Raw genomic sequence first — 22443 nt, 5'->3', positions numbered from 1 at the left:
TTTATATTTTTTAAAGTCAGATATAGGCAAGTATTATGTGCTTGCTGGAATCTGGTCTTTCATACCTCAGAGAACTGGTAGGTAGGGTCCAATGGGAAGCAAGACTGAGGGGAAAAACAATGGAGGAGAGTTCGCAGTTTTTCAAAGGGACATTATTAAGGGCCCAAAAGCAAGCTACCCTGCTGCGTAGGACAGATAGGAAATATGGCAAAAGACTGCCTTGGCTTAACCAGGAGATCTTGCATGATCTCTCAAAAAAAAAAAAAAAAAAAAAAAGGAATCATATAAAAATGAAAACTAGGACAAATTACAAAGGATGAATATAGGCAAACAACACAGGAATACAGGGGCAAGATTAGAAAGGCAAAGGCACAAAATAAGATCAAATTAGCCATGGGCATAAAGGGAAACAAGACTTTTTATGAATACATTAAAGGCAAGAGGAAAACCAAGGATAGTGTAGGCCCATTGCTCAGTGAGGAGGGAGAAACAGTTATGAGAAACTTGGAAATGGCAGAGATGCTTAATGACATCTTTGTTTCGGTCTTCACTGAAAAGTCTGAAGAAGGAATGCCCAACATAATGAATGCTAGTGGGAAAGGGGTAGGTTTAGAAGGTAAAATTAAAAAAAAATAAGCTAAAAATCACTTAGGAAAGTCAGATGTCTGCAAGTCACCAGGGCCTGATGAAACGCATCCTAGAATACTCAAGGAGCTGATGGACGAGGTACCTGAGCCACTAGCTATCATCTCTGGAAAATCACGGGAGACAGGAGAGATTCCAGAAGACTGGAAAAAGGCAAATATAGTGCCCGTCTATAAAAAGGGGAATAAGAACAACACAGGAAACTACAGACCAGTCACTATAACTTCTGTGCTAGGAAAGATAATGGAACAAGTAATTGAGGAAATCATCTGCAAACACTTGGAAGGTGGTAGGCTGATAGGGAACAGCCAGCATGGATTTGCAAAGAACAAATCGTGTGAAACCAATCTGATAGCTTTCTTTGATAGAATAACGAGCCGTGTGGATAAGGGAGAAGCGGCAGATGTGGTATACCTAGACCTTAGTAAGGCATTTGATATGGTCTCATGATAGTCTTATCAATAAACTAGGCAAATACAACTTAGATCGGGCTACTATAAGGTGGGTGCAAAACTGGCTGGATAACCATACTCAGAGAGTTATTATAAATGGTTCTCAATCTTGCTGGAAAAGTATAACAAGTGGGGTTCCACAGGGGTCTGTGTTGCGACCAGTTCTGTTCAATATCTTCATCAACGATTTAGACATTTGGCATAGAAAGTACACTTATTAAGTTTGCAGATGATACCAAGCTAGGAGGGGTTGCAACTGCTTTGGAGGGTAGGGTCAAAATTCAAAATGATCTGGGCAAATTGGATAAATGGTCTGAAGGAAACAGGATGAAGTTTAATAAAGACAAATACAAAGTGCTCCACTTAGGAAGGAACAATCAGTTTCACACATACAGAATGGGAAGCAACTGTCTAGAAAGGAGTATGGCAGAAAGGGATCTAGGGGTTATAGAGAACCACAAGTTAAATATGAGTCAACTGTGTGCTGCTGTTGCCAAAAAAAGCAAACATGCTTCTGGGATGCATTAACAGGTGTGTTGTGAACAAGACATGAGAAGTCATTCTTCCTCTCTACTCTGCGCTGGTTAGGCCTCAGTTGGAGTATTGTGTCCAGTTCTGGGCGCCACATTTCAAGAAAGAGGTGGAGGAATTGGAAAGGGTCCAGAGAAGAGCAACAAGAATGATCAAAGGTCTAGAGAACATGACCCACGAAGAAAGACTGAAAGCATTGGGCTTGTTTGGTGTGGAAAAAAGAAGATTAAGGGGGGACATGATAGTGGTGTTCAGGTATCTAAAAGGGTGTCATAAGGAGGAGGGAAAAAACTTGTTGTTCTTGGCCTCTGAGGATAGAACAAGAAGCAATGGGCTTAAACTGCAGCAAGGGAGGTTTAGGTTGGACATTAGGAAAAGGTTTCTGTCAGGGTGGTCAAACACTGGAATAAATTGCCTAGGGAAGTTGTGGAATCTCCATCTCTGGAGATATTTAAGAACAGGTTAGATATATGTCTGTCAGGGATGGTCTAGACAGTACTTGGTCCTGCCATGAGGGCAGGGGGCTGGACTCCGTGACACCTCAAGGTCCCTTCCAGTCCTAGCATTCTATGGTTCTATACGTATTGTGTACAATAGGCAGGCTTTTAAAGGCTTTATTATTAACTCAAAAAAATAGACCAGTTTTGTCTTTGTCAGATGGATAGACTATGAATGTGACAGCCACTCAGTCAGCTAGCCACACCGACAACTGAACCAGGGTCCAAAACCAGAGCTAAAAGTATGAAGTGCTACAGCCTGAGCTAGAGAGAGGTTTTTGCAGCTGAGGCAGGTCTGCTCTAGGGATAATTTCTGGGGACATTCTTTGGCCTGTTTTCTACGGGTGGTCAGAGTAGAACATCATAATGATGCCTTCTGGCCTTGGAGTCTGCAAAACTATGACACACATTTTCTGTTGATCAGGTACAGAGTCACCTGTAAATCCATCACCAATGCTAGTTCCTTGCGAGCAAGGAAAAAGGAAAAGCACATGCAGGTTCCAAGGCATTCACGACATTGGCCTGTCAGAAAGTTGCCCATGTATCTTAGAAGAGGCACCGTACTCTCAGCTGAACTAGTGTAACAAGAAAACACAGGGAACCTCAACTTTTTTTTTTTTTTAATAAGTTTAACTGTCTTTACATCCTGCTGTTCTTATAGGGAAATGCCAGGCTCCAGTTTTTGATGTCTTTGAAGCATTTCTCAACACAGACAACATTCAGGTCTTTGCCAATGCCGCCACTAGTTACATTATGTGCCTTATGAAGTTTGTCAAAGGACTGGGTAACTATGTTTTTTTTTTGTCTTTTATTTCACCAAGCAGAACCTTTTGGGTGGGGAGGGGAGTTTTTTATTCTGGAAGAAGTGACTTTGGTTTATTATAATGTACAGAATATATATGGAAAGAGGTTCCACAGATGAGAAGCAGAGATCCTGTATGAAAGACATCAGAATAAAAAACAAGCAGTTCTGTAGCACCTTAAAGACTAACACATTTATTTCTTTATTAGGTAATGAGCTTTCATAGGTAAAACCCACTTCTTTAAATTACAGATTAAAAGGGATTATTTAAAAAATTTTGATGCTATTAGATTGTAGGGCATATCACAGCAACAAAGATTCAGACATCTTTTCTCATTTTCACTATGACCCTAAGATACCCATATGTAAATACTACAGCATTCTACAGTGATGGTTCAGAAATCTGCAGTCATGGTATTGTAGTTTTGGGTGGCAGGGTTGGATTAGCACAAAGAACACTAACGTTTCCTTCATAAGGGCAGTTTTAGTAAGAAAATGAGTAGCACAGGTAATAATCTTTCAGCAAGAGTAACTTTTCCTTTGTGATAGTGAGGGAGAATAAATGGGAGAGAAGATAGGGTATGCCAAGTCAAGGTGACCTTGTATTGTAATTATAATGCTTGGAGACATTTCCGAACAAAGGCAATTTTTGGTGGGTTGTTCTGCCTCTTACTCACGTTTCCCTACTTGCTTTGATCATTAAAAAACAATTGCCAGAAACACTAAGAAAATAAGGAACTGATTTTCCTCCTGGTAATATAAATAATAAAATGCCATGGAAAATGGAACAAGGCCCTACTTTCTTTTAACTCTACCTTTTAATTCATAAATGACACAGCAACATTCATACCCTCTGGAGTCAAAGGGTGTTTTACCATTGATTTCAGTGGACACGTGTCCTAGCCCCTGAGGAAGGAGAAGAGAATGGATTTTCAATTATTTGCTACTTTATGGAGAAAATGAAAATTGTACGCTGAAGGCAAAAGAAGAAGCTGTTAAACTCTCAACCTGTTTGTCTTCAGCAGTGGATTTTTTTCTTTTGATAGTTTAAAAAATATGTTTTCCATTTGGTGAGATGGGTATACTAAAGGGCGAGTAAATGGATATTTCTTGTCTGTCTAATTATAGTGGACAGATGAATTTGTACTCTGTATCTAATTTACAATTTTTTTTACAAATGTCTCATTATATGTAATATTTACCTTCAAGTGTTGTTCTAGTTACCTGGAACTTCAGGCCATCACCAACTGTTACTAAGATTTTGCTCATACACAGTAACAAAAGAGAGGATATTTAAGTATTAGTGATTTTTTCCTAAGCTTACCAAAATCAACTTTTGTCTCCCCACATACATCAATAGACTTTGGATAAGGCCCTGGATCTCATGCACCTCCGATACAGTGTCTATGAGGAACCACATTTTTAACAATAAAATATACAAAGAGCTGTTTAGTTTGTTTCAACTGCAGGAAAGCACTTGTGGCTTGCAGTAGGCACGGAAAAGTTGAAATAAAATTGTCTAAAATTCTTTGAACAAAAAACAACTCTCTCCCATTAGCCTATTAACAATTCCATTCTCCAGACGGCCTGCCACGTTAGTGTGCTACAGTGGGCCAAATGTATTTCTGGCACTGTTTCTGTTACCAGTGGAGTTACACCAGGTTTGAACTTGCACCCACATGAATTAAAGATGTCACATCCCTCTTAAATGTGGTCACATTTTACATTAAAAGTACACATATGAATAGTTCATGAATGAGAAATAGATATTGATGTGTGTAGCATGTGTTATAATGTTATAAGAATTTTCATTTGAAGATGTTATAGATGTAATCCCAGAGGCACTGAGACCACTGACAAGGAAGAGTGAAGTCTCTGTATTACAGTGTTAGCTGAGAGCCTGCTGGCTTTTAACTTACGCAGTAGAGCACATGGCTTTAGCCCCTAAGGTCAGAGGTTCATTCCTTCCTGCGGATAATCCAGGTCCATTGGTCTTACATAGATGAATATAAATTCTGGTTATATGAGCAACCTCCTGAATCTATTTATTACAGCATTTATCAAATGTTAACATTTGTAAATAAAGTATTTGTCTATGCACTCTAATATGAAGTGTGACTGCTGTTATGTTTTTGGATGTGAGAAGTCTCCCCAAACTCTTTGGACTGATGTCTAAAGGTTGCATGTAGGGAATGTGTCATCAATAGCACATAATAGCCAATTGAATGAAAAATGTGCACTGCATAACTTTCAATGCTGTGTTTTCTTTTTTTGTCCCTTTTGTTTCACCCTGCCCTTCTACTCCTAGGAGAAGTGGAGTGTAAGGAGATTGGTGATTGTGTGTCAGGATCTATGTCTACAGACTTGTGCCTTCCCGCACTTGATTACCTCAGGAGGTGTTCTCAGGTATGCTTACTGATCACAGAGAGGTACAGACCTAAACTACAGAATCACTTCTAGGCTTGTCAACTCTCAGCAGTCATTGGAAATGTTCACTTGCATATAATGGAATATTCTGTGTGTAGAATCTTTGTGGAAAGCTTTGTGGTAACATCCTGCATTGCCATAGTGGAAGCCAAAGGTCAGTTCTTTGCTGGAGTTTCTTACTCTCTTGACCAGCTGAAGGGGGCAAGATATAGTAGACTCAGCCCCCCTCTCAAGAACTTCAGTTTACTTAGATACCAGTGCTTTATGGCACCAGAAAATATGGAATCTCAGCTTTCAGAACAGAGATGGGGGCATGAACATTATCTCTGGTGGCTGGTGATATAATGTTGCACAGATCACATTCGTTGCAGGTGGCAAACCAGTACATGTTGTTTAAGGAGAAATCAGCCTTTACTGGCCTAGTGATCAGAACAGAATAAAACAGTCGCCAGAATATTCTGCAGATAGGCAGATGGCTGGTAGGTAATGATAATAGTTGGTATTAATTCAGAGCTTTATGTTTTCAAAGTATTCTGTGTACCATTAACCCTCACACCACTCATGCAGGATCAGTATTATTTGAACTGTACAGTTGGGGACCTGAGAGCCAGATTATTTAAATGACTTGTCCATGGTCACCAGCAGTGCTGACAAAGTGGGAAGGGGGAGCCAGCTCTGTGCCCAGAAAGGGAGGGGGATAATAGCAGAACAGGCAAGGACAAGAGCGGTCAGTTCAGTGCTGCCCAGATTGTGCTACTGGCCACGCCCCTTTCTCCCTCCCTCCACCACAGCCATATACAGCTGGAGCAGTGCTGCTGCAGCATTTCAAAGGGGCCTGGAGCTCTGGCAGCTGCTGCTACTATTTAAGCAGAGGCCAGAACTCCAGGACCCTTTGAAACTGTGGGCCTTGGGGAAACTGCTCCCTTCCTTCCCTCCCTCCCCCTGTTGGTGGCCTGAAGGTCACAGAACAAATTAGCAGTTTAAGGATTTCTTGATTGCTAATCCTGTATTAATTTCCCTAGACTACACCTCTACTATATGGACCCAAATATCACCCCCAGATATTACTGTTACTCTAATACTTATTTTCCCTGTGTGTAGTGTGGCAGAACTTTCACGCTTTCCCGTGTTTTGTTTTCTCCTTGTTAAGTTGCTAGCTAAAATCTACAAAATGCCCTTGAAGCCAATTTTCCTCAGTGGCCGGCTGGCCAGCCTGCCCCGACGAGTGCAGGAGCGCTCAGCCAGCAGTGAGGATGGTATCGAGTGTGTCCTTTCTGACTTTGAGGATGACACTGGTAGGTGAATTAATTGCTCTTGCATAATTGTTCTTACACACAGGAGTTAAGCCGCTCCACGTGCAATTGTGACTTTGGCTAACTGCTGTAGGTATTCAGAAATATGAAGTTGCCCTATGTCTGTATTGTTAACATATCCATGTATGTTGCAAGTTAAGCTCTATTGTGCTGGTTCCTCTCAGTGGGGAGAACCAAGGTTCCACTTAGCTCTCTCCTGCCAAACGTAAGCAGATGATTGCACCTCATGTATGGCCAGCGTAAGACCTACACTCTTCTGTGATAAGGTGACCAAGTAATAACAATGAATCCTGATAATGAGTAAATTCATTATAAATAGTTTCTAGTTTGTTTCCCCCCACCTCGTAGCTAGCATCTCATCACATGTCTATATTTCTAGGCCTTATCAATATCTGGATCATTCTGCTGGAAGAATTAACAACTGCCATATCCAACTGTCCCCGCCAGCACCAGCCACCCACTCTGGATTTACTCTTTGAGTTGCTGAGAGATGTTACTAAAGTTCCTGGTAAGTTCAATGACTTCATATAACATTGGCTACTGAAACAGGAAAAAGATCCTTATTAAGCTAGAGAGGACTGGGAAGATAGTTTGCTTAGCTCCTCTAGAGAGGAGAAACTGTCCTCGTGGTGTTGAGCTGTAACTCCTTGGCTTGGCTAAAGATCCCACTGACTGGCTCCTAGTGGAGCTGTATTTAAAAGATGATAGTCTTTGCAGAGGGGAGGGGAAAGGGATAACAAATATTTCCTTGATGTCATCACTCACAAATACAGTAAACACTTTCATATCCAGCATTCTATCATCCAGAACTCTTAAATAAGCAGCATTTTAACCAGAAGTAAATTGTTATGTTTTCCATAGGTACAGTATGGGGTAGTAAATACAGCAAATGCAGTATAAGTTTACAGTGTACAGTACTGCTGTTGTTGAGAATAAAGTACTCTGCATACATTTTTATTTCTTAATAGCTAATCTTGTTTTTCTTTAGTGTTTTATGCATTGCTAGATATAGCTCTCTATTATCCAGCATATTTGAATATCTGGCAACGTCCTGGTCCCGGGACTGCTGGATATGAAAGCGTTTACTGTATCTCTCTCTCTCTCTCACACATAAGCGCACACTTGCCCCTTCTGTGTACCTACCTATCTTTCCATGAGTGAACTGTTTCTAAAAGACTGTTACCTTGCTTTCTTGCATCTGCTTGAAAAACCTCTCCTGTTTCTTGAAGTGCTGGACTGTTCTCTGTCTACTGTTAGACACTGTTTATGCAATCCTTTTTGAATGTTCATGCAGCATAAAACTGCACTACTGAGTTTGCATTTCTATAGTCAGAACCAGAACTGTGCAACAGACACCATAGTGTAGCAACATATGCCTTTACATCTCAATATATACTTTATATTAAGAACACACAAGTGTTTGGCTTGTTGAAGGGTAAAAAAACATTGTTGGTGTCAAACTCATAGAAACAAAGTTCTGCCATGCCCAGTATTTATTTTATTGCCATGTTCTTGATCACTGCTCCCCAGAAGATAGTTGCTCTGTCTTCTCTTACATCTTACCATAAATCTGTACGAGATCCAAGAAGGCAGATGGGTACTTTGTGACCCTTCAATTAATGGGCGGTAATTTATACACCTTGAACAGATAGATAATGCTGTAAACATTACTGGGTTTTTGTCAAGTCAACACAAACATTTTAGATATTTTTGGAAGTAATTTTCATTAACATCACATGATCCAGGATCTCAGTCTGGTAAAGGCTATTGGATTTCTTAGAGTTTGGGCATATATTTAAGAAGGTATACACAGCCTAAAATTCTTACTATGGTCATGTTTTCCTCTCAGGTCCAGGATTTGGGATTTACGCTGTTGTACATCTTCTACTCCCCACGATGTCCCTCTGGCTCCATCGTAGCCATGGTGACCATTCTTATTGGGATGTGGCATCTGCTAATTTCAAACATGCGATTGGTCTTTCCTGTGAACTAGTAGTGGAACACATTCAAAGTTTCATACATTCAGGCAAGTAATGTCCCTTCAAGCATCAGATCCAATGACACAATCACCAATGAGACTAGGCTTCACTGCATCAGATGCTTGGAAGAGATCTGAGTTTTCATTGTTCAAGAACAAGTCAAAATCAGGGAGAGTGGGAAGGTCATTTTTACCTTTAAAGGAGGGTAGGTTAAACTTTCCAAAAATATAAAGTTACCAGGTTTCACACTCAGTATCATAATGGACTGGAATTAGCAGGAATAGGAGTTAACACAGTACTTTCCCCAGCATCAGTGGGGGGTATTTTACATTCCCATGTCATTGCCTGAAGAGAACAGGTTGCCTCTTAATTTGTTGTGTTTTCATACTCGTCAAACTGCCACTAATGTAAAAGAGAATCAAGTTCGTAAACTATCAAAATATCAAGAAGAATGACTGACTGTTTGTTTGTCAAATGATTTTGCAAAAATGCTCATGCTAAAAACAACTTTCTTTTCCTTGTAGACATTGGCTATGAGAATATGATTAATACCATGCTAAAAGATCTCTTCAAGTTGTTGGTAGCCTGTGTGGCAGAGCCTACAGAAACAATCTCCAGAGTTGGCTGCTCCTGTATAAGGTAATATAAAAGAGCCTCTTTTCCCCCATCAGCATATTAAAAAAGAGGATGTTTGGCCTAAGACAAGTAAATGAGAAGTCTTGGTCAAACACAGAGATTGTTCCTTTAGGCCACTATTTCCGTTGTAATCTATAATCTGTCTCATGTTCTTTAAAAGCAAAATCTAGAATTAGAAAAAGCTTCCAAAGGCTGAAATTAAATTTCCATCAATTAGCCAGATTCTGTTTGGTTGTTATCAAACTAAATTCCCAGTTGTCAAGGGGAAGGTAAGAATGTGTGAGAGTGCACAGCAGGCCTTGTCTATATTGGCTAAATGCTGCCAAAGCAGAAGAGACAGTCCATTATTTTCAGGAAATGATGTAAACAAACACACCTTCCTCACACGAAGATATTTGCTCTAGGTTAATAAATACATCACTAGTCAGTACACAACCTCTAGAAAAAAAAGAATCCAACTGCTGTTGGATGGGATTCACAGGTCTCCTGAGGTAAGCATCCCCCTCACATTCTGCAAATTATTATTGTAGTCAGGCCTAAAATATGGTGCACAACCCAGAACAGATGATAAAGAAAGATGCAGTCCTTGCCCTAGAAAGCATGCAGTCCATATAGATTAAAAGCACTCAAAAAAACAGCCAGGAAAGAAATATAATATCTAGGCAAATTGGTCAGGGTGGTGATTGGCACACATGTTATCTTAATGTTTGTGAAGCGGCTGCTTAGATTTTTATTCTACACCATAGTCCCAATGTTTACCTTCTTCCTTTGAGTCAGGAAAGGTTCTGTAGGACTTCCAGGTGTAATAGCTTCCAGCGCTCTTACTTACAGGTATGTTCTGGTGACAGCTGGTCCAGTTTTTACTGAAGAGATGTGGAGGCTTGCGTGCTGCGCATTACAGGATGCATTCTCTGCAACATTGGAGCCAGTAAAGGTAATGAGTATGTCCTAATGAGTGCTAGAGTACTCACCAGCCTCAATTCACTGATTATTTACTAGATGAATAGATGTACTTTTGGGAGAAACCTTTGCATCTGATTTCACCTAAGCAGACATTAAAACTGCTTCCCTGAAAATCAAAAACATCACAAATGTAATTTAAGATCTATCATCATATTTTAGTTATTGTTATGTTAATTTTAGCTTAGTGAAAGGTTTCAGGTTAACAACCCTGAAAACAGAAGTATTTGGTTTTTTTTCTAAAGAACATGCACATCATAGAAAATGACATGGTGCCCTGCTTCCTAAAACAGTGTTCTAATGTTACACCAATGATAGGAAGGGAAGTGACCAGGCTTCTTCATTCACTCTTGTCTTGTGAAATCAGAAGGACTGAACAGATGCAAGGGACAACACATTTTGTCTCCATGATGTGTCTTCACATTCAGTTCTTCAGTTAGATTTACAAAAGCAATGGGAAAACCACCAATGGCCTGAGTCATGCCTTTGCTGCAAACAGAGTCCAGACTAAAACACTTGCCTCTTTTGACTGTGTCTTTGGGTATAACCAAAAACCCCAGTAAAATCATCACAGTCCAAGATGCTTAAAAGGGAAGCGCAGTGTATTTGTTCAAATAAATATCATGGGAGATGCCCTGGCAGTTATGGGACATATCACTCTACATCTGGCAATGCACGTGTGTGACGATAGACAGTTCTACAACTCTTTGGCTGAGTGAAAATCTGGTGTTGTCTCTCTCTGTAGAACCTATTGGGCTATTTCCACAGTGGTTCTGAAAGCTTCAGCGGTGATGCCTGTGAAGTGAAAGTGGCGGCTCCATCTCTCTCCGCCAGTGCCGAAGCGGAGTATTGGCGAATCCGAGCCATGGCACAGCAGGTAATGGTCTCATTACAAAGGAAGCCAGAGTGGCTTCCCTTCTAGAGAACAAACTGTGGACTAAGAGTTAAACCAACAAGCAGGTGGGAGGGAAAAGCTCTTAGAGAGGGCAAATAATTGTGCTGTGGGAATAGTATTTTGCTCGGTACCTTTGTCACTGGAGGCCCAGGGAAGCATTTCCCTGTGACTGTGCACTGTCTCCCTCTGGGAGCAGTAGGGTTGTGAAGCTCAGTATTAAAATAGCATCTTGCTGGGGTTTTCCTTTCCTTGTCTCTTAAGATAGCACCACATCAGCTACTTCCCCAAGCAGCTCTTTGTGCAAATGTAGGTAAATATCCTATTACACATAGGAATAATCATTCTCCCCAAAGGTGTAGTGGAATGTCTGTCACTTTGGTCACATTAAAAATAAATCGGACAAGCCTTTGAAGCTTCAAGACAATCGTGCTTGGGAGAAAGGGATGGATTAGCTCAGAGGTCAGCAACCTTTCCAAGGCAGAGTGCTGAAACTTGACCATTGACTTCTATGTATGGTCCAAGTGCCGGTGATACATTTTAAAGTCACTAGTAGTCCTACTTACAAGAACTTCAATAATAAATAAATTAAGATGCAGAGCTTTACCTTATAGGTGCTGGTTGGTAGCATTAGCTGGTCGTTTGTTTATCCACAGGTGACATGACTTTGAGCAAACTCTCAGTTGCATGGGGAAGGAGGAGTGGTACTGAGCTACTAATTCACGTGCCACTCTGCATGCATGCCAGGGATTGCTGGCCCCTGGGTTAGGCAGACCACTGGGTCACTTCTGTTAGTTTCTTTGTGTAATTGGTTGAACCTTCTGCCCCTTGGAATGTGCCCTCCACAGATAAGATGCAGATCTGGTGCTGATGGGCAATAACAAAAAAGGCAACCCAAGAAGTGACAGAGACTGGTGGGTGGCATTGGCAGTGTTGGTTTTGCAAGTTCTTAACACACAAAGTACCTGGTTACACAAGTACATACATACACAGTGCCTCTTCAGTGATATCACCTGAGATGAATTCTGCTCAGTTCAGCACAACTGTCCACTTACTCTACAAAGTATGACAAGCCACAAGGGTTGAACTCTGGGTGACTTTCCTCTGGCAATCACTTGTCCTTGGATGCCTTTGAAAATAATCCCTCTCAGAATGCAGAGCCCTCACAGGTGGGAAATGGAAAATATGCAAATGGACTGTTTGGTTCTGATATGTAGTATGTTTTCAAACAGGACAGGTGTTGAGCTGCTTGCTGTGCACAATGCATAGTGGTCTTCTGGGTTTTTTTGTTTTTTTTCTTTCAGGTTTTCATGTTAGACACCCAGTGCTCACCAAAAACACCCAACAACAAAGAGGGATTTGACCATGCTCAGTCCTGTGTGCTTATCATTGAGCTGCCTCCAGACAGGAAACCCAACGGACACACCCAGAAAAGGTGAGATGCCATTCCAGACAACTTTTATATGGCTAAGTGGAAGGGAAAGAATGTCCTTAGTCAGGTAGTGACGTGAAAGCAGTAGAGCAAATCTGTCAGTTCTCCTATTTTGTTAAAATATGAAATGTCTGCGAATAGAAAGGCATTTCAGGAAGAGCAAACAAACATCATTAGCTCATGGGAGGGGCCCATTTGTGAGGAAATATTGAAAGCCTGATTGTGCAACTCTCCTAGTGGTGAATGCACACTTATGAATAGTCCTGTTGAAGTAAATAAGGTTACTTGTGTGAATGTGCAACTTTTGTCAGGGCTCCACAATTGCTGTTTGATGAGTTACCTTACAGTGTCAGAATCGTAAATCCAGGACCTGCATGTATATTGTTGGAAATGTTCAGTAAAATATAACAATGAAGCATTTGGGGAAGAAATATGTATGATTAATGGCCTGCAAACGGGCACTGTGACAAGTCCCCTTTTGCTCCTCCTCATTCAGAGCTTTAGTCTTGTTCACAGTGAGGGGCAGCTCTTGATGCTGTTTCCTTGGCTGGGGCTATGTCTACACTAGGCAAAGTAAATTGACTGCAAAGATGCAATTCTAGCTATGGCAGTTGCGTAGCTAGAATCAATGTATCTGCGTTCAGCTTACTTGGCCGTCCTTACTGCAGAAAGTCAATGGGGGAGTTTCTCCGGTCAAACTCCCTTACTCCTCACATCTTCGCAAGGAGTACAGGGGTCAGCTGTGACCCCGATAGGTCAATTTTGCACGTCCTTACCAGACGCGTGAAATCAAACACCTGAAGATCAACCCTGAGTGGGTTGATCTTCTGGGCTAGTGTAGACATAGCCTGAGGGGAAAGAAGGACAATGCAAGATACCTCATTTCTGTGCAATGGCCATGCATAGGTCTCCCACAGCTGCAATCACAGGCTACCTCCTGCTTATTCCTGCTGCTCCTCTCCTCAGCCTCAATTTAAAGAATGGGATAGATTCCTTTTACCTGCTCTGTGTGCATAGGGAGGTTCCAGTGGAGCTTGGTGTACATCCCAGGGCAGCAGCGTAAGTGTCCATCTGTACTCGGGCACTTAGAAGAGAATACAGGCCTTTGGCAAGCATCACTGTGTTAAACACATGTACAGGACCCACCTCCCTGGTCCTGGATCAGGGATTTTGCCAGACCAGAGGAGGTCAATCCCCTGCTGGCCTTTGGACCTGCTCCCAGGCTCCCGTCCCAGCTGCCAGCCACTTCCGGGAAGTGGCCCCTGCTCTTTGCTGCCCTGGGCCACCACTCCCAGGCTGTAGCTCACTGCAGGCCACAGCGCTCCACCCTAGCTGCAGTCTGCCACTCCCTGGCTCTGCCACAGGATGCTGCTCTCAAATCCCATCAGAGCCAGGGAGTGGTGGACCACAGCCAGGGCCAGAGAGCAGTGGTCTGTGGCGAGGCCTAGGAACCATGGCCGGATGGTCCTGTCTCCCAGCCTCCAACTCTCAAGGCTCCATTGCTTTCTGGCCCAGCAATGCCTGTGTTTGTGCCAAACAACGAGTCACGGATTTTTAGAGGTTCATCCTGTACTCTGAGCCACCCCAGCACCGTTAGACCTGTGTAGTGTCTGAACAATAAACGGAAGTTTGGTTGTTCTTCAAGTGGTCCCCGTGGGTGCTCCACAGTAGGTGTCGGGCTCACCCGGCACTGCAGATCGGAATTCTTCTAGCAGTTTCCATTGGATCGCGCTTGCGCTGATGCGCACCGCTCCCCTGCGCACCCTCGGTCATGTGCGCGATCCGATCCCCGCCAGTTCCTTCTCAACCGCCAACAGCTGCAGATGGAATCCGCTCCGGCTAAAGCCTGAGACAGATAAGATAAGTTGTTTTGTTAGTTTGTTGTTTGTTGCTATTATACAAAAAAAAAAAAAGAGAAGAGCATATTAAATAGTAGAGAGAAGAGGAAGGGAGGAGAGAGGGGCGGACAAAGAAGGCTGTTTAAGCCTTCCGCTGCCCTGAAGGCCATGAATGTTATTTTGGGTTGTAGAACGCACTGATTAGTGGCTAAGTACCCTATTAACAGTAAAGACTCACCACGATGGCTTCCTCAGGGTTTAAGAAGTGTGAGTCATGCAGCGAAGCTATGCCGGCCTCCCATGGGCATAGTGAATGCATTCGTTGCCTGGGGGAGTCTCATGTTACCCAGAAGTGTTCGCACTGCGCTAAGCTTACAGCCAGGGCCAGGAAGGACAGAGAAATGAGGCTCAAAATGATCTTGTTTGATAAGGCCCTCGAGCCTGAGCCACTGGAGAAGCCTCACACAGAAGGGCCCTCTGGGTCGCATAAAATGAAGGCAGCGTCTTTGACCCCCTCTGTGCAGAAGAGGAGGAAACCCTCCCCGGCTCGATCCTTGCCCGCGGTCCCAGCGAGCAGGACAAGCGGAACGCAGAGCCCCCAGCCGTGAGCTAATGAAAGCGGCAGCACAGTAGCGCATGTGGCCGAGGCCGGGCCTCCGACTATTCAGCAGGCGGCACGGAAGGCGCGGCAAGCGCCAGAATCAGCGGCGCCGCCACATGCGGCACTGGCTTCCGCGGTGCCGACGGCGCAGGGGCACCCAGCACGGGGCCTACTGGTGCCGGAGGAAGTTACCTGCGTGGCACCGCTGTTGACGGTGCCGAGCACAGTGCCAACAATGGGGCCGAGATCCCCGGCACGGGAGGGGGAAGGCTAGAGCTAAAACCCGGCACCTCAGTCCATCTCCAGGCAGGGCTGCGATATCCTTCTCACCCAGCCCCCCTCCCAAGATACACACGCTGCAGCACCGGGCGGCAACTCCACCGGCTTATTTTGGGCCTCCCTCTCCGTTCCTCCAACCGCTTTCGCCGTGGCTCAGGCCACCTTCACCATTTTTGGGCATGGATCCCCTTGAGTACTGTCAAAGTTAGACTCAAGACTCACAATTTGTCAGACCACTCTGTTTATTAGCAAAGCTGCTCTGCTAATACATTTAGAAAAGTGAGTCCCCTTCCAGGGCTCAGGTCTCTTAATTTATACAGATCAGGAAGGCAAGTTAATAGACAAAGGAAAAAAATCAGACACATACCCACCCCATATAGTCCCTGAGACCAGTCAGGTATCTTCATTTCCATATCACCCTTCGCAATCCCCTGCCAATGACTCCCTGGTTACCTTAATTAATTACTGTCTAGCACCTACTGCTCTGGTTTCTGCTTTCCCAGGCACACCTGGCTCCATCCAAACCCACCCTACATTCCTACACACAGTATCAACATAACTTCCCCTTCTTGAGCTCAGAAGTAACATTGTATCAGTGTGATTTAATTTCTTTTTACAATGTCACATCTTATACTTCCACAGTACTATCACAAACCACCTTCACCACTATCAGTGTCGTCACAGAGATCCCACTCTCCCAGACATCATGGGTACACTCCCCTATCGTGGTCCAGGTCTCCATCACCAGGCCCTTGCCCATGTTGCTATGGCCATCCTCATCACGCTGAACACAGACACCACAGGTCCAGATCCAGGGGCAGGTCCTCTCCCACTACTCGTCAATACTCCCGTGTGTACACTCGCTCTGGGACAGGAATGCAGTTGTCCCAGGGGGACTTAGGTCCAGAGTCCCGAAACTTCCCTTCACAGCCCACCAGGGAGCAAGTATACCAGTGAACTCGGGAGCCAGAGGACTTGGGGGAGGCTTACCCCAGCGGTTTCTCCTCATCCTCCCCAGATGAGACCATTGCCCCCGGGAATGTCTCCCCTCCGGATGACCTTAAACAATTCCACGAGCTGTTCAAAACAGTAGCATTCACGCAGGACATTCAAATAGCAGAGGTGCAGGAGAAGCACCATAAACTCCTGAAAAACTTGAGACCCCTGGCTTCATCTAAAATCGCTATCCTGCTGGACGAAGCCATTATGGAGTCAGCCACTAACATATGGCGGATTCCGGCCTCTATTCCGCCTACGAACAAAAGAGCAGATAAGAAGTACTTTGTCCCAGCCAAGGGCATGGAGTTCCTGTTTAGCCACCCACAACCCAGTTCTTTGGTGGTCGAATTGTCCCAGCAGAGGTCAAAGACATCCCAGTACAAATCAGGGGGGTCGGATAAAGATGATGCTAAGAAATTAGAGCTGTTCAGCAGGAAGGTCTACTCCTCCTCTACCCTATTATTGAGAATGGCAAACTACGTGGCACATCTATCAAACCATAACTTTGACAATTACTCTAGACTCACCCCTCTCATGGATTCACATCCGGAGGACAAGAAGCCAGTGTTAAAGGCGATTGTCCAAGAAGGCTACGCAGCATCGCGAACGGGAGTTCAGATTGCCCTGGACGTGGCAGACACAGCAGTTTGTTCAACAGCCGCAGCAGTGGTAATGCGTAGGGAATCCTGGCTCCAGACATCTGGTATCCCCAGAGATCTACAGGCGAAGATCGTGGATCTTCCTTTTGACAAGCAAAAGCTGTTTGCAGACTCAACTGACTCGGTCCTCCACTCCAGCAAGGACTCGAGGGCCACACTTAAGACCTTGGGTATCTATACTCCCCCATACAAGAAAAAGAAATTCTATCCTCAGCAAAGACGCTACGCTTACCGACCACAGCGTGCACAATATCAGCGAGGCTATGACCAAGGGCGCCATCAACAGCAGCAGCAGTACAGGGCCCCCAGGCGACGTTCTCAACAAAGCCGTACACCCTCGGGGCAAGCTCAGAGGCAGCAAGTTTGACGGGTATGTCGAGGACTGCACTATCAACTCCATCGCTCAATGCCATTCTCATCTCATGTTCTGTCATCGCCTCAAACCGTTCCACTCGCAATGGTGAAAGATCACAACAGACAAATGGGTGCTAGAAATTATAGCCACGGGTTACACGATCCCCTTCCAGTCACTTCCACCAACGAAACCTCCCACCCGGCCTCCCCTCAGGGACCCTGCCCACAAGGCGAGGCTGAAGCAGGAGGTAGATCGCCTCATGTTCATAGGGGTGGTGGACAGAGTGCCGGAACAATTCCAAGGGAAAGGTTTTTACTCACGCTACTTCCTAACAGAGAAGAAAACAGGAGGCTGGAGGCCGATTTTGGATCTACGGGGCCTCAACCGTTACTTGCGCAAGCAGTGCTTCCGGATAATTACAGTTGCCTCCATACTTACGGCACTGGACGATGGAGACTGGTTTGCAGCCCTCGACTTACAAGACGCTTACTTTCATATAACAAGCCACCCGGCACACAGACGCTTCCTCTGCTTCATGGTCGGCGGGGAACATTTCCAATACAGGGTCCTTCCATTCAGCCTATCCTCGGCACCCAGAGTCTTTACCAAAACCCTGGCAGTGGTATCAGCCTACCTGCACAGGCAGGGGGTGTTTATTTTTCCATATCTGGACGACTGCCTACTGAAAGGGGCCTCAAAGGCAGAGGTCCTATGCATGATACGCGTCACCACGAACACATTTACTTCTCTGGGCCTAGTTATCAACTTCGCAAAGTCAAAGACCGAACCCACGCAAGATATAGAGTTCATAGGGGCATGCATAAACTCTATTGCATCAAGAGTATACCTGCCTGACGCCCGCTTCCGCACCATCAGCTCCCTGGTGCAAGTCATGATGTACAGCCCCACAGTGCCGGTCCTAATGTGCCTGCAACTGTTGGGGCACATGGCAGCAGCTACATTTGTGGTACAGAATGCCAGGTTACACATGCGAAGCCTGCAGCATTGGCTAGCGAGTGTTTACAAACTGGCATCCCATACCGTCCACAGGGTAGTGTCGCCCACGACGGAGGTGCGGAGATCGCTAGCGTGGTGGGAAAATCCCAAGAACCTGTTAGTGGGGGTGCCCTTCCACCAACCACAAATTTCTATTTTTCTTACAACCGATGCCTCACACACAGGATGGGGAGTGCACATCGGCAGCAAGGTGACGCAAGGGCTATGGTCCCCTGCAGAACGGACACTGCACATAAACATACTGGAGCTCAGAGCAGTGTTCAATGCGTGCAGACATTTTCGGAAATACCTGCACGGCAAAGTAGTCGGGATCAATACCTACAATACCTCCACTATGTTTTACATCAATCGACAAGGAGGGGCACGATCCCGGGCGTTATGCGCGGAAGCAGTCCGATTGTGGAATTGGTGCATTGCCAACAACATAACGTTGAAAGCCTCGTACTTGCCGGGCACTTGCAACGGGAAGGCAGATCAACTGAGCAGACGCTTTGCACTCTCGCACGAATGGCAGATCCACTCCGACCTGCTGCGGCGCATATTTCGTACATGGGGGTTTCCCCAAGTCTATTTGTTTGCCACCCAGTACAACAAGAAGTGTCCCCAGTACTGCTCCAGAGCAGGAATAGGGCGGGGTCCCTGGGGGACACATTCATGGTCTCATGGAAGGGCCCTCTACTCTACGTGTTTTCCCCCACAACGCTTATCCACAAGGTTCTGCAGAAAGCCAGAAGGGAGAGAGCTCGCATGATACTCATAGTTCCAACTTGGGACTGGCAACAATGGTTTCCCTTGCTTCTGCGCATGTCGGACCGCCCACCGCTTCCTCTACCGGTGGCGCCGGACTTACTTACGCAGGCTCAGGGGTCCATAGTGCACCCGCACCCTCAGGGACTACGCCTACAAGCATGGTTAATCCATGGCTCAGCGCCTTAGAGAGCACATGTACGGAGAGAGTACGACAAGTCTTAGAGTGTAGCCGAAGGACCTCTACCAGGAGGACTTACGAACAGAAATGGACACGCTTTACAGCCTGGTGCTCCACCAAACAGTTAGCTCCCCTTGACATTCCTATAACTGTAATACTAGAATACCTATTGGACCTCAAACGAGACGGGCTTTCTCTATCCTCGCTAAAGGTCCACCTCGCCGCTATATCAGCCTTTCGGCACAAAGAGGAAGGGCCCACCATATTCGCCCACCCTATCATCACAAGGTTCTTGAAGGGGCTGGTAAATCTGTACCCCCCTCGAAAACCGCTACCGCAGTCGTGGAGTTTAGACTTGGTGGTCCGCGTGCTATCGGGACCACCCTTCGAACCATTAGCAACGGTACGCCTCCGACTCCTTACCATGAAAACAACCTTCCTTCTTGCGATTACGTCAGCCCTCGGGGTGAGCGAGCTCGCAGCAGTGATGGCAATGCCGCCCTGCACAGTATTCTCAAAGGAGGCGGTAATCTTACGGTTACACCCAGCCTTCGTTCCAAAAGTTTCCTCGGAGTTCCATCTTAACGAACCAATAGTCTTACCCTCGTTTTACCCGAAGCCTCACAGCTCCAGCAAGGAGGCGCGCCTGCATCTCCTAGATGTGAGAAGGGCATTGGCCTTTTACATAGACAGAACTAAGTCCTTCCAGAAAACGGACAGGGTCCTAGTGTCTCTCGCTCCCAGGTCAAAAGGGGAAGGCCTCTCTTCCCAGAGAATTTCAAAGCACATTGTGTCCTGTATAAAATTATGCTACAAGCTTCGAAAGACCCCTTTGCTGGCCCCACTTAGGGCTCACTCTACCAGGGCGGTGGCGGCATCAATAGCCTTCTTCAAGGGAATCGCGTTGAAAGACATCTGTAGAGCGGCGACCTGGTCATCCTACGACACCTTCGCCAAGCATTACGCCCTGTATCGGGTGTTCAATGAGGATACCCGTCTGTCGACAGCAGTCCTCTCGGGGGCAAGCTGCACATGAATCGAGTACCCACCTCCTTACTTGGGTTACTGCTGGGTAGTCACCTACTGTGGAGCACCCACGGGGACCACTCAAAGAAGAAAGAGAAGTTACTCACCTGTAGTAACGATGGTTCTTCGAGATGTGTCCCTGTGGGTGCTCCACCACCCACCCATCCTCCCCGCTTCAGATCTCTGTCCGGTGTTTTTCAGGAGCATCCAAGGCAGTTGGTCAAGGAACTGGCGGGGATCGGATCGCGCACATGACTGAGGGCGCGCAGGGGAGCGGCGCACATCGGTGCATGTGCGATCCAATGGAAACTGCTAGAAGAATTCCGATCTGCAGTGCCAGGCGAGCCCGACACCTACTGTGGAGCACCCACGGGGACACATCTCGAAGAACCATCGTTACTACAGGTGAGTAACTTCTCTTTTTGTTCTCATTATAAGTGGATTTCCACTGTTTTTAGACTACGCTTTACCAGAATAGGGCTCAACCCTTGTCCGTGCCATTAGTTTCCTTTTTGTTTTCTACAACAATGTATCTGTTGCCGATCTTGCATGCTAAAAACTGTAACTTGGCTGCAGCTTTGCTTTAACCTCATGAGATTTCTCTTTTCCCATTTGATTTTTGCTTCTTTAATGCTGCATTGCTCCACAGGAAGCTGGGGTAAGAGTGCATTTCTTTTCATAATTTTGCACTAGCAAACAGAAGGTAAACTAAGACTGTTATGCTGAAATGGGATTGATGTCGTGAGCCCTCATTTGTGTTCTTGACCAGCACGTTAATTTGGTGTTTTACCTGGGAAATGACATCATGGCCAAGCAGTACTGCAAACAAATACCCTATTTAACTATGAGACCAAGATTTTTGAAAGGGTTGAGCCATTGTGTTGCTCAGCATTGCAAACCCTAACTCACCTATGATCCTAATTTTCCAAAGGAATTTAGTCAATTAGACTCCTAAGTGCCAAAATCCCATTGAGATTCAAGGCACTTAAGTGCCTAATCCGTTTTAAAACTGAGATTTAGGCTCCTGAATCAGTCAGGTGATACAGTACTGAGGGGTAGCAACAGCCTAAATACTTTTAAATATCCTTAAATTTGAGCCTACTTCTATTTAAAGGGTGGTCCTATGTCTGGCATATGATTAAGCCCTTCAAGACAATAGAAGTATTTATCTGCTTAAAGTTATACACATGCTGAAGTACCTTGTTGAATCAGAGCATCTGTCAGTAATGTTTGTAAGCAGATGACTACCTGCTAGAAGAAAGCTCCTGTGTCGTCATCAAGATTTTGTCCTCATCCCAATCATCATGTGATACGATGCCATTGCGGATTTCATGGAGGTGTTTACTTAGACATTTACACTTTGCGGCAAACATACGTGACAAATTTGCCACAACAGCTCTGACATGATGTTGTCTGACTTGACTACTGCACGTGCATGCACACAGACACCACATCACAGCTAGCTCTTCCACCACAATAATATGTATTTACACACCCAGCAGCATGCTGAGCAAGCTCTGTGATACTAGCACTCAGCTTCTTCTCTCATGACAGACACTGCTATCCATCTATGTTTACCACAGCTGTCGACATAGCAACTGTGACTGTAAACAAAGACTAAAGAGATTAAGGTTACCAAACTAAAATGCTGGTGATTTGCAGTACTGGTGGGGGGGAACCCAACCACACAGTGTCTAAATAATTATTTTAGCCTTTCTTCCTAACCCGGTCTGTGTTGTGGGATTCTAAGCATCAGGCACTGGTGAAATGGCTAGAAAACGTGATCATGTTAGTCAGACAATGTTTTAGCATTCATGGACTTCCTGTGCAGCTCATTAATTTGGTTATGTTTCACCGGGTGTTGCTGATCTCATTTAGAGGAGTTGGGGATACATGCATTCACCTCTGCTTATCTGGGAATAATGCCCACTAGGAGCGGTTCTGTCAAGATCCACCATAGCATTGCTGAGCTTTGAGTAAATTTATACAGAGGAGTGACCACTAGAGAGAGTCAAAGTACAGTAAGAAGAGAAGAAAGTACAAGGACCTAGGTGAAGCAAAATCAGGAAATGCTGATATACTAGACTACAGTCTTCCTGTTATAGTACTGTAAAATGTTTGGAATAAACTTAGTTGTAGTGATGCTGAAACAGAAAATAGTTGATCCCACAGCTG

General features: G+C 45.0%; 1 protein-coding gene across 2 annotated transcripts in view; it reads left to right on the top strand.

Moving 5' to 3' along the window:
- Positions 1-22443, top strand: part of ARFGEF3 (ARFGEF family member 3) — a 128064-nt gene that overhangs the window by 95258 nt on the left and 10363 nt on the right. For both annotated transcript variants that reach the window (XM_074990480.1, XM_074990479.1), the window contains exons 24-32: positions 2787-2909; positions 5236-5333; positions 6505-6649; positions 7047-7175; positions 8517-8693; positions 9171-9285; positions 10114-10216; positions 10988-11119; positions 12439-12569. In XM_074990480.1, coding sequence (XP_074846581.1) covers positions 2787-2909; positions 5236-5333; positions 6505-6649; positions 7047-7175; positions 8517-8693; positions 9171-9285; positions 10114-10216; positions 10988-11119; positions 12439-12569 — 1153 coding nt within the window. The remainder of the gene's footprint in view (positions 1-2786; positions 2910-5235; positions 5334-6504; positions 6650-7046; positions 7176-8516; positions 8694-9170; positions 9286-10113; positions 10217-10987; positions 11120-12438; positions 12570-22443) is intronic.

The sequence above is a fragment of the Carettochelys insculpta genome, chromosome 3 (genome assembly GCF_033958435.1).
Source record: "Carettochelys insculpta isolate YL-2023 chromosome 3, ASM3395843v1, whole genome shotgun sequence".
NCBI classification, from domain to species: Eukaryota; Metazoa; Chordata; order Testudines; family Carettochelyidae; genus Carettochelys; species Carettochelys insculpta.
Note: the sequence above shows the minus strand (reverse complement) of the source record. Positions and strands in the feature narration are given on the sequence as shown.